At 43.5% G+C, this 16836-nt stretch overlaps 1 protein-coding gene across 1 annotated transcript in view; it reads right to left on the reverse strand.

The window, feature by feature from the left end:
* The window catches only part of LOC139641986 (microtubule-actin cross-linking factor 1, isoforms 1/2/3/4/5-like), a 132730-nt gene that overhangs the window by 93811 nt on the left and 22083 nt on the right, over positions 1 to 16836 (reverse strand). The window contains 20 exon segments of the mRNA XM_071516669.1: positions 104 to 1709; positions 4703 to 4838; positions 5238 to 5329; positions 5701 to 5823; positions 6070 to 6168; positions 6321 to 6428; positions 6639 to 6722; positions 6999 to 7158; positions 7429 to 7622; positions 7724 to 7862; positions 8028 to 8206; positions 8842 to 9008; positions 9603 to 9786; positions 10200 to 10225; positions 10228 to 10252; positions 10254 to 10326; positions 10759 to 10799; positions 10801 to 10911; positions 13137 to 13148; positions 14828 to 14980. Of these exon segments, the coding sequence (XP_071372770.1) occupies positions 104 to 1709; positions 4703 to 4838; positions 5238 to 5329; positions 5701 to 5823; positions 6070 to 6168; positions 6321 to 6428; positions 6639 to 6722; positions 6999 to 7158; positions 7429 to 7622; positions 7724 to 7862; positions 8028 to 8206; positions 8842 to 9008; positions 9603 to 9786; positions 10200 to 10225; positions 10228 to 10252; positions 10254 to 10326; positions 10759 to 10799; positions 10801 to 10911; positions 13137 to 13148; positions 14828 to 14980 (3712 nt within the window).

Below are 16836 nucleotides of genomic sequence, written 5' to 3' on the forward strand. Positions count from 1 at the left end.
TACTGCAATTCTTTGTCATTTTCCCCATCATACCTTTCTTCTAGACTACGCATTCCATTCATCTCAAACCTGTCAGTCATTTTACTGGAGGCAACATCTTTGCTTGGTGTGATTACATTAGAGCTCTCTTCTTCAATGTCCATCTGTTCATCTCCCTCTCCCTCACCAGTCAAACTAAAATCTCTCACGCATTCCATCTTCTCCTGGCTATCTGGGACCAAACTACTTCCTGCCTCAACTTCATCTGTATAAACAGAGTCTCCAGCAACCAGTCCAGTAGCTTTGACCAGCTCTACCAGCTCAGGCTCTAACAGCACCAACCGTTTCCCAGAATGGGCATCCACATAGCTGTGGGTCATCAGGTGAAACAGCAACCTATGTTTTGCTTGTTCTTCAGGATCTATTCCATCCATGGGTGTGGGGTCCCAGATAAGCCCTGTGGGAGAGGATGTAGGGGGTGGGGTTGACGGAGGTGGAGAGGAGCTGGTGGAACCCCAGCTCAAGCGGTTCAGGGATGGGGTACCTGATCGGTTCATGTTGGGAAGAACGTCAGGAATGTGGATGTCTTTGAGAAAACTGACTACACTGGGCTCTAGGGCCTCCTCAGCAGCCTGGCTTAGGAGCATCAATTGGGGGATTTCTGGGTTGTACAGAGCCCCGATGGCATGACGCTGCCTCAGGATGTTCCTTGCCAGCTCTCCTGAGATCACTCCTTGTTGAAGAGCCTCAGCAATGGGCAGGAGCTCTCCAGTTTCTGGCCACAGCATTCCCATGAAGGCCCAAAGGGACTCAAGGACCAATAGAGCCAAACGAGAGGAGAGAAGGTCCCTGCGGATGGCCTCTTCTACCTCCAGACGTTCTCCACTTAAAGGGTCTAGAATTCCTCCGGTTTGCAGCTGTCGTGCCAGCATGGCACAGGCTAGATCTTGGTCCATTAGTCCATGGCGAACAGCCTCATCAATTGTTAGCCGGTGACCAGACCGCGGGTCGGTAATACCACCTGCAAAGAGCTGAGCTTCGAGTAGTCGGACAGTAACTTTCCGATCAATCAGGCCTTCTTGGACAGCGCGGAAGATGCCAACCTTTCTTCCGGAACGGAGGCAGACAGTTCCTCCAGGTTGCTGTTTGACAGGGAGGAGACGGAGACCTGAGTCGTCATTGAAGACGCAGCGCTGCTGTAGCTCATACAGGTTTAATTTTTCTGCCGTGTTTGGATCAATGAGGTCCCGCTGTTGGAGCCGTGACTGGAGCTTGGTGAAAGTTCTGGGAGTCAAAAGACTCATCTCTCCTGCTGTCTCCAAACTCATCCTCTCTCCTCTGGAATCTCTCAGGCCTCCTGTGTTCATCTGGAGTTGTAGAATACGGAGTCCCACCTCCTCTCTGATAAGCCCATCCTCCATGGCTACAACTACTGGTAGCAGATTTTGTTGCTGGTCACCTATAGGCTTAGCCTGGTCCACCAGAAGCAAGGCACTCTGTAACTCAGAAAGGGTCTGGCTGGTATGGGTGTCAATTAAGCCTTGAGCCAGACTTTGCTCCAGTGATAGGCTGAGAGGGGAGTCAGGCTGAAGGAGCCCACCCATAATGAGCTGGGCTTCCAGTAGGATGCGGCAGGTGTCCTGGTCAATAAGACCACGCTGGGCTGCTTGGAACACTGGGAAGGTTTCCACGGTTCCCAGGTCAATAACTCCAGCAATGGCGATTTGGCTCTACAGAGAGAAAGAAAAACAACAATAACTATGTACACTCTGACTTCCAGTTGATCTTAATTCAAAAACTGTTCTTCAATTTTGTAATAATACTGATCAGTGTGGTATTGAGATTTGATTAAGAAAATGTGTGAATATCATACAGTTCAATTGGAATTTTGCTGTTATTACATGACAAAAATAGAACAGAATAATTTATTTCAGGTGTGTATTATAGCTAAAGAATATTATATGAAAGATACAATTGGTGAACTGATCAGAATCAGATGGTAGAATCAGGAAAAAGGAGAAAACCCACACCAAATTGCCATAAAAACATAACTGACATAATTGTGAAAATCATAATTATGGAAACTATTTGTTGGTAGGTTACTTGGCAGTACATATTAAAAATTTGATAGTTTTTTACCATGTTTTGACATTTACTATATATTCTAAAGCGCAGAAATACTTACCACTACTCTAAAAGAAGCACTAAGCATGCAATAAAGCAACCAGTAACACAAGTGCAGAAAAGAAAGCTCTAAAAAAAAAGGGGAGGCAGACACTCAAAGGGAAAAAAGAGATATTCAGAGACAAGAAAATGTACGCTAAAGATAGGTGAGAAAAAATTAGAAGCAACGGTAAGAGAGAAAGCGAGCACCACTTACCGTACGGGCTTGTCCCGTGGCGCACACACACTAATGGGCCAGCTTAGGGCTCGGCAGAGCGAGGCGCGACAGGTGAGAAGCTGGTTGTTAGCATTCTGCATGCCACTCTTCCCTCTGACTACAACACTGGATTGACTCTCAATCCTCCTGTTGACCCTGATTCAAACTGGCTTAGATGACTAAACAAACTATGGCGTTTTCAGTCTGAGTCTTAATAGGACGGAATGGATCCTTACGGCTTTGACACCTTTGACAGGGAACCAACTGAAAAGTAAACTGATAGGTCTAACTCATCAACTGACTACAGATAGAATAGTTCCACAATCAGGGTGTCTACAAATGTTATGCCTTGATTTCCATCTCTCATTCTGATCCTTGGCTCAGAGCTCGGATGTCCACAATTCTCCTCTGGCAGCTGTTAGTGATTTTCAAGCAAAATGCTGGTTTAAAGTTTCACACATTAATAGTATGCATTAGACAGAACAAACAAAAACAAACACAAAAACTCTCATACACACACACACACTCTTGTGATCTGGACACATCATGCTCAAACAGTGAAGTGAGGGTTTTTGCATAGCTGGCCTCTGGTGCACTTACACTCTACACAGACAGTGGCTTTTTAAGCACTTTTTCAAACCCCTATGCTTCAGTTAGCACATTTTATCATACAAAATAACATCACCTGTAAAACCATACACCATTCACATAGGAATCAATTATGGGGTGCAGTCGTTAACACACAAAAATCATTGTCAAGGATTGTTTGAAATTCTCACACACATTCAATCCATTTTTGATTGATGCCCTGTATATGGCGGGACAGGAACGAGTGAATGAGTGTATGTGGTCTGCATGTGTGTGTGTATATGGGGTAAACTTTATGCAGTGTAACATTTAAATGGAGTGTGTGTGCAGAATGTGTATGACTACCAGTGCATAAAGAAAAGCTACATGATACAGTGATCTGTGAGTGACTATTTTGTAGCTACAGTAATGACAGTCAAATGTGATGGTGCATCTCCTTCAAAAATGATTGTGCTTCTACTAATGCTTCTAACAAAAGTAAAGCTCTATAGTTTTTACCTAACTGCTAGCATGACTTCGGCAGCACTACACTACTGCTGCACCACTAAGGCCATGAATTAGCCATATTAGCAGTTAAGCAGATGTATTTTATGATGATAATGACGATGATGAGACGATGAAGATGATAGCAACTATGAGGGTGGTGATGGTTGATGACATGAGTGCAGGCATGTTGGAGATGTGTGAGAGAGGAACACTCCATGCTAAGGCCCAATTCAGACAGTGTCTTCAAATAAATCCTTCTTCTCGTTCTGCCCTCATTCATAAGTCTTAAAAATTGAAAACAATATCGATTCTAATGGAAAGTGAGCAACAGAATGTGGTTTATGACCAAGTGAAGTACTAAAACAGCTTTCAGATTGTCTTAAATTATTATACTCCTTGTAATTTCCTATTGACTGGCAAGGTGCAGGGGTCAAAGAAAAGTGACAAGAAACACAAAAATGCCATTTTTAGATCATGTGAAGACATCCAATGTCTGAATAGGGTCTGTAGTGTCAGTTAAACCAAACCATGTTCATGAGTGAGACTTGTGAATAGTGGTGATGCGTGTCAAAAATGCACACGCAGTGGACGGGCAACACACAACATGCTTTACATCACACGCACACACACTCTCGCTGGCCCACGCACAAACACACGCTCAGCTCGCGAGCATATTCCAGAGTCAAAGCGACATTTTTATAAAAAAGTACCTTCAAAATTGCAGTAGGCAGATCACATTTTGAGCAACTTGGTGAAAGAGCATTTTTTCAAGCTTGCATCAGCAGAATTAGTTTCTGTCATAAACCTGCCCTCCCCTCTTCAGTCTCTCCATCCCTCCCTTCCTCCCCATTTCCGCCATCAACCCTCTCTCTTTCACCCATGACGTTCCCCCCTCCCTACACTCTTACCATAGATACACATAAGATTATTTGCAGGGGACAGCTAACTCGCTGGCGTGGCTACCAGTCTCTCTTTATGTCCATTACAACGTTATTCACTGTTACTGTGCAGCAGCCAGTTGACAGTAGATACAGTCAAATATGTCAAAACCGACATAGCTAACATCATAGCAAACTTATAAAATTACAAAACATAAGTTTAGATTTGTTTTAGCAAAAATTTTAAATGTGAATCAATGAGCAAGGGGCAGAGTTTGCGCCCCGCTAGCGAGTTATTCCCGCTTAGCCCCGTCTCTCTGTGTGTATCTATTCCTTCCTCCCTCCACACTTTTCCCTTCCATCTTGCAGCCCATCCCTCCATCCTCTCTACCTTTCTTTCCTCCTCCTTGGCCAGTTGCTGCTCCAGCTGCTGCAGCTGCTGGGTGGAGCTGTCGCAGAGCTGGCCGTAGGTGTCCGTCAGCTCGTCCAGCTGGGCCGCCACATGGGCCCGCTCCTCTGGGGACAACCTGGACACGACACAAGGGGAGAGGTTAGTGGGGGCTGGGAGCGGGGGGTTGAGGAATGGTGTGTGTGTGTGTGTGTGCGTTTGTATCAGAGGGTGTGTTGCTCATATGCAGGGTTCCCACTGTGGCCCTGATGTAAAATTCCACGATATCTCAGATATTCCATGACCAATGTGAACCGTGCATATGGTTGGGAGGTCACATGCACAAGTTTGTAAGGTGTGTGTGTAGAGGGGTGGTTAGTTGAGCGTGTATACTGTGTGCATGTATAGTACATGTGTGTCACTGTGTGTGTTGCTCTGTGCTAGTTTCTAGGACACAAAGTCATAATGTCAGGAGCGTGTGTAGTGTGTGTGTGTTTAGGGCAATGTTTGTATGTGCATTCATGTGATATTAACTTACTTGCTGGCCTGTTTAGACAGCAGGAAGACCTGGGTGCTCCTTATGGCTTCAGCCACCTCATCCTTCTTGGCTGCTAGCTGCTCAGTGATGGCCTTTACAGCACAGATATGAAGGATATGCTTAGTACAAGTACCATCTATAATGCTTGCGGCGCTTTAGATAAATGTAAATGGTATATGTTGTATTGTATAATGCTTAGTCAGACAAAAGCACAATATGTGTCAATTATCTGATCTAGAAAATTCATTACAACATTTCAATAACACAGCATGTAGTTTAATTTATAAGACATCAACACCCAGTTTGACATTCATTCAGCTACACAGTACCACCACAGTCTCCTACTGTTGGCCCCTGAGCAGCTCCACTGGACTAATTGGACGTTAAGTGCTTCTCTTAAAGGCAACTTGTCAGTAGGATTGTGTGTGTCGCCAAAATAAAACAGAATTCTGCTATGCTGTACCTGTTGAGCAGCAAGTGAAGACTCAGCGTTGGAGGCCCCAGTGCGTCCCTGGAGGCCTTTGACCCAGCCCAGCAGGTCTGACACCTGGCCCACTCTGGCCTGCTTCTCCTCCTCAACCTCTTTCTGCACGGATTGAGAGATGGCAGGGACATTTAACATGGTGTATCTCAAACAATGTACCTCATGAAGCCAATGTCTTGCCATTATATTAGGTGATATACAAAATGTATTGGCAGTTCTGCACTTTTTATAATACAGTTATTCAACCTGACAACAAATTCTACACATTACATAAAAAATAGGCATATAAATCCTATAAGAAAGACAGAGATAGGCAAGAGAGAGCACGAGAGAGTGAAAAAGTCTCACCTCTTCTTCCTCTAGTCTTCTCAGTGCATCGCTGATGTATTTGACGTGTTGCGTTGTCAAGGTGACCAAGGCCGTGTAGCGGGTGCGCAAGTCCATGAACTAGAGACATAAACCAAAAAAAAAAATGCATTAGTTATGTGCAATTACATTTAGACTGAAAATCATTACATTGTACCTAGCTTAATTACTTTAATCTATACAAAATGACAGTGATATTTATCAAAGTAGTAAACCAACATGTCTCTCCTTACCTCCTGAGTAATAGCGTCAGATGAGGAGTGCATCCTCCTCCTCTTGACAGGGGACTTGTGGGTAGACTCTACGAAGGCTCTGTAGGTCATCAGCTGTAGCTCATAGTCCTACAGAATACAGGTATGAAGAGATGGGATTTATTTTTATTTAATTATCATAAAATATTTGCAACCTGACACTCATCAAATGCATTTGCAAATATTTTTCATAATTTGTAGCATACAACAATTCAACGAGTACCAGATCATTTAGACAATTGTAGAAGAGTATACTGTACTATATAAACATGAATAGAAATTTTTGAAACAGTTCCGTACCTTCACTGCAGTGCAGTACTGTTTGGAGTGAGTCTGGCACTCATCTAGTTTGGTCTGGTTCTGTTCAATCTCTGCTACTAATGCCTGCGGAAGAGAATAAGTCAAAATATATAATATAATATATATATATAATATAATTATAGATCATTTCACAAAAGTCGGTGAATTACAGTGTGTAAGTGGCATTCATTATTTTCTCTTGTGTTTTTCCACTATACCACATTCAATACACATATGTCAATATGTCCATCATTAATTGAATCAATCATTCCTTGTAATCATTCCATTGTACTTCATTGTCTTTGTAAGTGACCATCTTTTCACACTACACTTACACTACATTAAATCTATATTACTAACCGTCTGCTGGGCCAGTTGTTCAGACAGGGCTTTGCTGTCCGTCTGTCCAGGCTGAGTGTTTTCTTGTCTCTCTGTCGTCTCTTCTATCCAGTTGATCAGGTCAGAGTGGCCGTCTCTGTACTGCTGCAGGGCCGAGCCCAAAGCCTCCAGATCAGTTTGTCTGGAACAAAACAAAGGGGAACAAAATATCCAAAACGTTTAATAGATAGAAGTCTTACAAAAAAAATTCTGCTCATTTGTGCAATAGAAGCAGTCTTGAAAAGTCTGGTTAAAATCTATTAACTGACTGGGACTATTAAGCTTTTTGCAAATTTCATAACCCACCTTAAGCCAAAATAAACATCTATTTAACTTAAATGTTTGTAAAAATTACTCTCCCCTATCCCCTAAGTCTTTTCCTTCTTTCTCATCCTCCCCCTTTCCTGCTCACCGAGTGTCCATCTGTCTCTTGATGCCGTTCCACCTCTCTGCCATCTGATTGGCTCGCTCCTGGTAGCGCTCCAGCTCGGGGCTGCGGTCTGGGTGGAGCCTGTTAAGCTGAGACCCCGCCTCTTTGGCCCGCCCCACCTCCGACTGCAGGGACTGGAAGACGCCCTCCTGCTCCGACAGCTCAGCCTGCCACTTCTGGAGCGGGACGAAAGCGAAACGAAAGGAAATACTTTAAATAACTTGCTAAAAGCTAAAAGAAGAGGAGTAAATCATGTATGTAACAACGTGTCCCTCACCCCTAGTTGATCTCTGAGGTTGTGGATGGCCGTGGTGTCAGCAGGGACGATGTCTTCTTCACTTAGTCTGCTCTCATATTTCCTGACCTGGCTCTCTGCTTCTTCCAGGCTGTGTATCAGGACGTCTACTGTCTTTAACCTGGGAGAGATAAAAGATGAGGGGAAGGATAGAGAGTTAGGCAGATGGTTAAATAAGTATGCTGCATTAGGATGTCAATACGTTTTAAAGTAAAACATGCATGTATCTAACGTTTCTCTCTAGAAAACAGAATCGTGGTAAGTACTGGATAAAAAGTCCACTAACTTTTGTAGGAAGACGGAGGACAGGTTGTGCAGTTTGTCGATCTTCTCCACAGACTGATTGAGCTCAGATCGCAGGACAGGAACGCTGGAGGAAGACGGTTTCTCCTCGAAGAAACGGACACAGCGGCGGGAAACTTCGCCCAGACTGGAGCGCAGGCCGTCCAGCTCTGACTGGAGCTTCTAGACAAGGAAGACGAAGGGCAAGAGATTTCTAAAGCTGCCAGTAAGCGACTGTATGGAGAGTAAAATCTTAGGGTGTGTCCTGACCTGCTGTAGGTTAAACAGTATTTGCAAAAAATTATTACATTTTGTCTTAACTTTGGGGTACCAGATAGATAGGATTTGCCAAATCAGGATGATTCAGTCTCAGGTAAATTGTCATTCACAAACTATTTGACCCAGATAAAATAAGATGAAACTTGTGGATATTTTTAGATTTTAAACTTTAGATATGTCATATGTGAGAATATCATACAAATACACAATCATCATCATTGGCTTGTGTAATAATCATCACCTTTCTGATCAATATCTCAAGTCAAGCTTGGGAAATGCTTGCCATCTAATTTCTCAAATATCAAAACTATTAAAGCATGCTTTTTTATTCACGTAGCTACAACCAATATATATCACACCAGTGTAACAAAGGGTGTTAGTGTTTTCCATTTTAAATGAAAAAACTTGCTTTCTTGTTAAATTCTTATAGTCCATATTAAAACCACTTGATTACAAGGAACAACATTTATTAGTCCAGCTAAATAAAGGATGTTATTGCCCCATGTGGCCAGCAGGTGGGGCTGAAACAAAGCACTGACCTCTTGCTCTGCGATCTGGATGGTGGTGTCAACACCGTCGCCTGACAGCCTGCTGGGGGGCGGAGTCTGGATGCCCTTCATCAGCCTCTGCTCCGCCTCCTCCACACGAAGCCTGATGTTCTGGAGCTCCGACAGGTAGGAGCGAGACACCGACTCATCCTTCTCCACTGGAGGGAGAGAGAAGAGTTACTAACAGGAACACTGCGCAAAAGCATAGCCTGTAATCTATTGCCTGTGTTATACCTGCATACATTAAGTTTCATTCAAAAAAAGCTATCCAGTGTTCATTCATGTTTACAAAACAAAGGTGAGTACATCCTCCGACATGTTTCTATTTTGTAAGTAGTACTTCAAGATTCAACGTTGAGTTTAACTTAATTTCATTGTTCATAGAAATTGTTCATTGTTCACAGAAATATGTAAACTTAAAATAAATCAAAGTTTGCAGAAGTTTGGATGCTACCACTTTGTGTAGAGCCAACGCAACAGACAGCCAATCAGACGCCATTGTTTTGATTTGATTTGATTGGCTGACGGTCAGAGAGACTGTACGGTGGCCAGCAGGGACAAAGTTTGAGAATGCCAAAGACTGTATGTAACTGAAGCATTCAACTGTTATCTCTGTGTAAGTGTTACTGGCCAGTGTGGCGGGTGACATATTTTATCAGCATTTGGCACTTGGTGGGTGTTAATTTTTTCACCTGTGTGCGTGTGTGTGTGTGTAGGTGTGAGGTAAGCATGCGTCCATCCATGTGTCCTACCTGTCTGCATGTTGAGCAGCAGGTCCTGGCAGTGCTGCTGGGCTTGCTGAGCGTCCTTCTCCAGCTCTCGCCTGTCGGCCGGCGTGAACAGAGCGCTCTCTCTGCTGTCAGACAGGAAGTCGGCCAGCTGGGCCTCCAGGTGATCCAGAACCTGCTGCCGCTCCGACGGAGACTGACAGCGAACCTGACAGCAGAGATGAGGGGGAGGAGAGAGAAGATAAGTACAACGGAGCAGAATGGAATGGAACAGAATGGAATGGAATGGAACAGAACAGAAAAGAAAGGAACAGAATAAAACAGAACACAACAGAATGGAACAGAACAGAATGGAATTAAATGGAACAGAACAGGACAGAATAGAATAGAACAGAAAAGATTGGAATGAAATGGAAGGACAAGAGTAGAATGGAGAGAACAAAACGGAAGAGAATAGAATGGAATAAAGTATAAGAGAACAGAATAAAATAGAACAGAATAGTGCAGAAGACAAAGTAGAACTGAACCCAATAGAATAAAACAGAACAAAAGTGCCTCCTCAAAGTTGAAAATGTACACACACACACACACACACACACACACACCCAAACTGTGTCTTACCGTGTCCAGGTCCCATGCGGAGACGGTCTGATGTCTTTGAGCAGGTAGTGCCAAGGACACCACACTCTTCATGTTAACATGGAGCTGATGCCACAGAGACATCACCTTCTGGTACAACTGCTCCATCCTGGAGACACACACACACACACACACACACACACACAAACACACACCACACACACACACAGGGAATGGATATGGAGTGGAGTGAATATGGAACAAAAGCGCATCCGCCACTTTGTGAAATGTGTATAAGACTCAAAAAGTTTTGTTCCGAAATGTCCAACATTTGACACTTACTATGATATAATTATTGACAGCACAAAAATTAGCAACCAATTAGCAACTTAGCCCATTGGTTAAAAAAAAGTCAACTGTTTCTTCTGAAAATATTAAAAAACCTGTATTTATTTGATATTGCATAATGAAAGCTTAAAAACCTATCTACACCATCTTAGTCAAAGCAGCAACACCTCAGCAGCAACTTTGCACCTGTCACAAAATCCAAAAATGTGATCATAAATGGTGTTGTAAGTTGTGTGTCCGGTATCTTCCCTACCTGCTGGCGGTGTCGATGGCCTCCTGGTTTGGCGGCGGGACGGGTGAAGCACACGGAGGGGACCATGGCCTCGTTCCCACTGGGACTGATCACCTTCCACTTGGTCTTTGGAGTTATCCTCCAACACACACTCTCTCCTCGGCTTATAGTGATCTGAGAAGAGGCAGGGGTGCAGGATGGATAGAGAGAGAGAGAGAGAGAGGAGAGAAAAGAGAGAGAAAGAAGAGAGAAAGAGAGCGAGAGAGAGGGAGCGAGAAAGAGAGAGAGAGAGAGGGATGGACCGCAAATGGAGGAGGAAGGAGGGGATGGAGGAATACAGAGAGGGAAAGAGGAATGGGGAAAGGAGGATGGGAGGACAGAGGGAGGGTGAAGGGGGAGATGGAGGTTGGAAGGTAGGAAACAGTGATGGAAGGATGGATGTGGGAGTAGTGAGGAAGAGAGGAGGTATAGGATGGATAGATATTTGGGGAGGTGAGAGGAATGAAGAGAGATGGAGGAAAGTAGGATAATGATAGTACAGAGGGTGAATGATGTTAAATGGCGAAAAGACGAGAAGTAGAAGGATAGGCGTAAGAGGTCAGATGGAAAAGAAGAATGGAGAGGAGGTGGATCAGAGGGGGAGAAAAGGGAAAACCATGTAAAACATGTAAACCAAAAGCTGGTAGCAACAAACTGATAATGCAACACAAAATGCAAAAGTTCATGGATTTCATGAGGTTAGCGAAAGCCCTAAAATGATATCATGTATCAGAGAACCTGGAGGCAGGAACTATGCCATATTGAATGGACGAGCGCTTTCACGTTTCTAAACAGGAAACACTCGTTGTGAAAGCAGCAAATGTTCTCCAAACTCAAAGCGAGGTTTATTGACACCTGGGCGAGGTTTCACAAATGTATCTCACACTCAAAACATTATGGATATGGTGATTTGAGAAACCCAGCACAGGACAATAGTATAGTTTGGGTTTAGAATCTGGCATAATTCAGTATGGTTCTGAAATTAAAACCCATAGCTTAAACACTAGGCAAAGCGATGGCTGTGGGGAGACTTCCAGCGCTGCACATCAGTGTCAGGCTGCGCTGTGCAACTGTCCTGCCTCACCCACCCGCACCCCTTCTCACCCCTTCTCACCCTCTCACCTCGTCCTGCACACACACACATCAACACATCAATAATGCAAGGCTATGTGCATAAATATATGAAATGTACATTAAAGCTTAAAGCTGTGACTTGAAATTGTCTGACTGACTGAATGGGCCTGGGAGGCATGGACTGTGTTAAGTTCAGTTCAGTTCAGTTCAGTGGTTGCTACCTGCCCTCACCAGCTGATCTCAGTCTACTTCAAGGTACCGCTGGTAAACCTCTGAAAGTACGACTACTGGTCTAGGATCCCTGACCAAGTCCATTTTACCCTTTCAATCATTTTGATCAGGAAGAAATACTCTCATCCTACACCTGTACTCTTGAAGGACTACACCAAATTTCATTCATTGATCAACTTTCCATTGTGTGGCAATAAGATTAACAGCAGTTTCATCTGTGTCCAGTATTTACAGCACTACTGCTTTTGAGATGATACTGAGCCAGCTCATGCCATCAATGTAACACACAGTGTACCTATAGTGTTAGCATGTATTATGGGAGACTAAATATATACTAAATATTGGACACACAGAGATGAAACGGCCACCAATGTTCTTATTGCACATTCCTATGTTAATCAAAAAGCTGATTAGCTGGGGATTCCTGGTGGCTCAGCTGGCTCGCTCACATGCCACACTATATCCTGGGTTTGAGTCCGGCCTGGGACGTTTGACGCGTGTCGCCCCCGTCTCTGCCCCAGTCGTTCCTCTCTACTCTCTACTTTCAACTGTCTAATGAAGACAAAATTCCCAAAAAATAATCTCAAAATTTTGCTATGAGGGCTGCATGTTCCTTTAAGCCAGTTTTATTCTTACTGGCCTGACCATGTTCTTTGGTAGAAGGTACTGGAGATTTTCTACTTCCATGTTGGTATTTGCTAGTATCTGTTAAGCTGACCAGACAGATGAATTTCACTCAACAACTACCTAGCAACCGCTGGTTTCAATGAACCATCTGTGATGCAAGCTGCATAGTTGCATCTTTTAAGAATGTGCGAGGTGTCTCTAATCTCTGTGGCTGTGTGCTGAGTTTCCCTGTAGATATTGGATTTAACTTTACTCTAAGAAACTTGGCGAGGAAACAGGTACCAGGCTCACAACGACCGCAGATTACTTTACTGTCGGTGAAACTGGATCTGAGATCAGCTGATAAGAGAGGGGCAACCAGGGCAGTACAGTGTGTGCAGTGTAAGAACTGATCTGAGGTGAGAGAGGGAGAACATAGGCAGCTATACCTGAACGTTAGTCTTGCCAGCCCAGCCGACAGACGAGAGGAGGGGAGGAAGAGGAGGAAGAGGAGGAGGGAGTGAGAGGGGAGAGGCAAAGAGGTACATGAGGGTATGGAGAGAGAGAAGACACAGGAGAGGGAAGGAGAGAAACATTACTTTTGGTAATGTGCAAGTTTGACCAGACGTTTGGTGAATACTGAAGTCACGCCGCTTTACTTTAGTATAACTTTCAGCTCACTGGCAGCTTACATCTTCCTTTTTTTTTTTTTTTTTTTTTTTTTTTTTTACATTTGATGAGGAAGAGAATAGGAAACGAGGAAAATGACTTTGAATTCCCTCTCCTCCTGCTTCACCTGGCCACAACACCTCACACACAGTACGCTTCACTGGGCAGAGCGGCCCAGGGGAATCTAACGCAGGAGACTGAAATAGCAGCATCAGGTAAGCTGGGTGTCCGGGCCAAGCCTCCCTCAGCTAGAGCGCTAGGTGAGTGGAGATGCAGATTTTCAACCGAGCCCGCAAAGGGGTTGGGATGGATGTTTAATTGATAGGCTTTTAGACTCCCTGAAGACATCACAGCTGGGAGAGAGACAGAGAGAGAAAGAGAGACAGAGAGAGAGACTTCACTTGCTCCTATGAGTGCTATAAAAAACGGGCTTAGAGGAGGAAATAACACAGTTGGCAAATGAAATTCTCCTCTTCTCATTAATCATTTCTTTACTTTCAAGTGTCTCCTGGCCATTTGGGGGCTTTTATAATGATCCTGTGACAGATAGAGCTGTATCACAGTTTTCTGAGTGGAATAAAGGCAAAAAATATATTTATTATATATATTCTGGGAAATCTGTCAAAGTAAAACAGTTTTGAAAAAACCTATTGTATGACACAGCAATAACAAAATCTTATTATAAATTCTGCGCCATAATCATTATGCTTATTCAGCTTTCAAAGTGGAGCACGGCTATTTGTACCTGCCAGTCAAAGTGAAAACTGTTTGAGCTGTTACAAGAAAATTTCCAATGTTGCTATTCATCAATATGAACCACCGAGCCTGACAAAAGATGAAGAAATTGTGTAGAGTTTTTCATCGTTGTGGGAGGGGCTTAGAGAGGAAGTGCAGAGCAGAGAGGAGACTGGTGATTGGTGGTGAGGGTCAAAACAACAGAGAGGTGAGGTCAGTGAGCTCAGGTGAACATTTTGTGACCTGACAGACAGTCCTGGGAGTCAAAGGGTCCCTTATATATAAACCTTAATTTACTCAGAAGTGAGATGGGGAAAGCAAGACGGACGATTTAATCGGAATTAACTGTAATACAAAAACGCAAACACAGCAGACCAGAAGCTCATTGGCTGTAGGTACTGGAAGCAGACTGGAAGCTTATTGGCTGACAGAGCGCCACAACCAGGTCTGCAACACTAGCTTCAATATCTACATTTAATAAACTCAACTAGGACAACATTTTGACATGGTTTTCAATAGCATGCCCCTATATTTTCACTCCCTTTGTGAAGATGAATCCCCTTTTTACATTTTAGGCATTTAACATACGCTCACATCCAGAGAAACTTACAATAAATCTTTGCTGAGAGGTTAAGGAGGAGTAAACTCCTTCTACCTGGGCTACCCTAGGTTGCAAATCATGCACACCTGCTGTCAAACAGTATGCTTATGAACTACTGCACGGTGGGTCCCATACCTCTATCTGTCTGTAGTCGCAGATGGCTTTGATGGATGTGGTGGCTCCCAGGGTGCTCTCTGCGCTGCGGGGGCGGAGCTGCACCACCGTCTTGGCCCGGCCCACCAGGCTGGCCACTGAGCTGCGGTACTCAATCAGCTGCTCCTTCTCCTCCTGCAGGGGCAAAATCATAGGTCATTCAAACTGTCACTCACCATATGAGTCAGTTAGTCATACAGTTACACTAGTCAGCAAGTTAGTCAATTTGTTACTGGTCATTTTGATTGGTTACATAAGCTGTCCCATCACTTCAATAATCAGTCAATAACATGCCAGTCAATTATCTCCTGTGGCAGAAAATCACTGGTTCGTCAAATTGTGTCAGCTTATCAGTCAGTCATACACACAGTACATGGCCATTGGCTCAAATTGTCAATCATGCTAAAACAACGGGATTAGAAAGACTACACTGATAAATCAAGTTCTGTACCAACAAATATGTCTTATTGCTGAAGCTAGCTTTGTTGCACTGTCAAATGTGTAAGGACAAAAAAAACATACTATATCTTGCTTTGAGTTATTCATTTTAAATCACTTCAACTCTGTGCAGCCACAATAAAACCTATTTATATTTCTTGCCAGCTAAATGGCTCACAATATAGTGCAGGTCCTGCAAAATTACAATTAGCCTGTTAGCCTGTAGCCCCCGAGGTGAGAGGACTTCACTGTTTCCTGACTCAGCAGCATGTGTTAGCTCGGGCGCTAACCATTAAACATTTAACTGTGAGCATTAGCGTAACTCTTCACCCTGACATGTTTAATTTCTGCCTCATCCTCAGCAGAGAGATTCATTAAGGATTCATTAGAGACAGAGACTTATAAGCAAAGAGTGAGAGATGGAAAAGTGGACAGAGAGTGAGAGACAGAGATAAAAGGAGACAGATTGAGAGAGAGAGGAAGACAGAGAGAGAGAGAGAGAGAGAGAGAGAGAGAGAGAGAGAGAGAGAGAGAGAGAGAGAGAGAGAGAGAGAGAGAGAGAGAGAGAGAGAGAGAGAGAGAGAGAGGCCAGTTTAATAACATTACACCCCAGAAATGAATTTCACAGTGAGCTGATGTTAGCTGCAGTCAGTGCTGTGTGACAAGTCAAATGACAAGCTGGGAAGTCACCCAGTTTCAGACCAGATACACAATTATACACAATTATATATATATATATATATATATATTTCTTCTTATATTTCTTGTTTACTCCTTAAGATCCTGTTTATATGTAACTTAAATCAGTATGCTACTCCTTTTTCTAATGTATACTATGAATTTAAAAAAGTGGATTAACTATTTGGCGAATGAAAAGCTGGTAAACTGAGTTTAGGGTGGGTTTAGCCTCTTCCACATCCCTGGAAAGGTTTGCCTAATACACATAAAATATCTAATACCAAGCCTCAAGGATCTACTCTATCAATTTTCACTGACTTATGAAGTCTGACCATGTATAAATAGGACATTCAATATCAATAACCAAAGAGAAGAGGAGCAGATTTAAAAATAAATCAGATGAAAAGAGGGCGAAGTACGATCCAACAGCCTCTCCCAAGTCCTAATCTGTGTCTAAAAAGAGGATGAAGAGGAGTGATTTAGTATCTTCTCCTAGGTCATTATCTCCAGCTAATAGAGGCCTGGCTGGTTGTTTTCTGTTGAGTCATTCAGACACACACACGCACACACACACACACACACACACACCCACACACACACACCCCAGTGAGAGCTGGAACACAGCGAACTGGAAACTTCATTAACTGGAAGTGGAAACTGATTAGCGCGTACACACAAATGAACAGACAGCAACACACATACACACACACAAACAAAAACAGGCAGAAAGACAGACGCCCACACAAATAGATGTAAACACAATCAGAGCAAGCAAACAAACACACACACACACATAACCACACTGGTGACACTGGTATTTTTGAAAAGAACAGTTGTTTGTGGCACACACAGACACACATAGAAACACACAAACA

The sequence above is a fragment of the Centroberyx affinis genome, unplaced genomic scaffold (assembly GCF_046629955.1).
Source record: "Centroberyx affinis isolate AG114_WGS23_722 - 3 ecotype Tasmania unplaced genomic scaffold, CSIRO-AGI_Caff_v1 ptg000422l_1, whole genome shotgun sequence".
NCBI lineage: Eukaryota > Metazoa > Chordata > Actinopteri > Beryciformes > Berycidae > Centroberyx > Centroberyx affinis.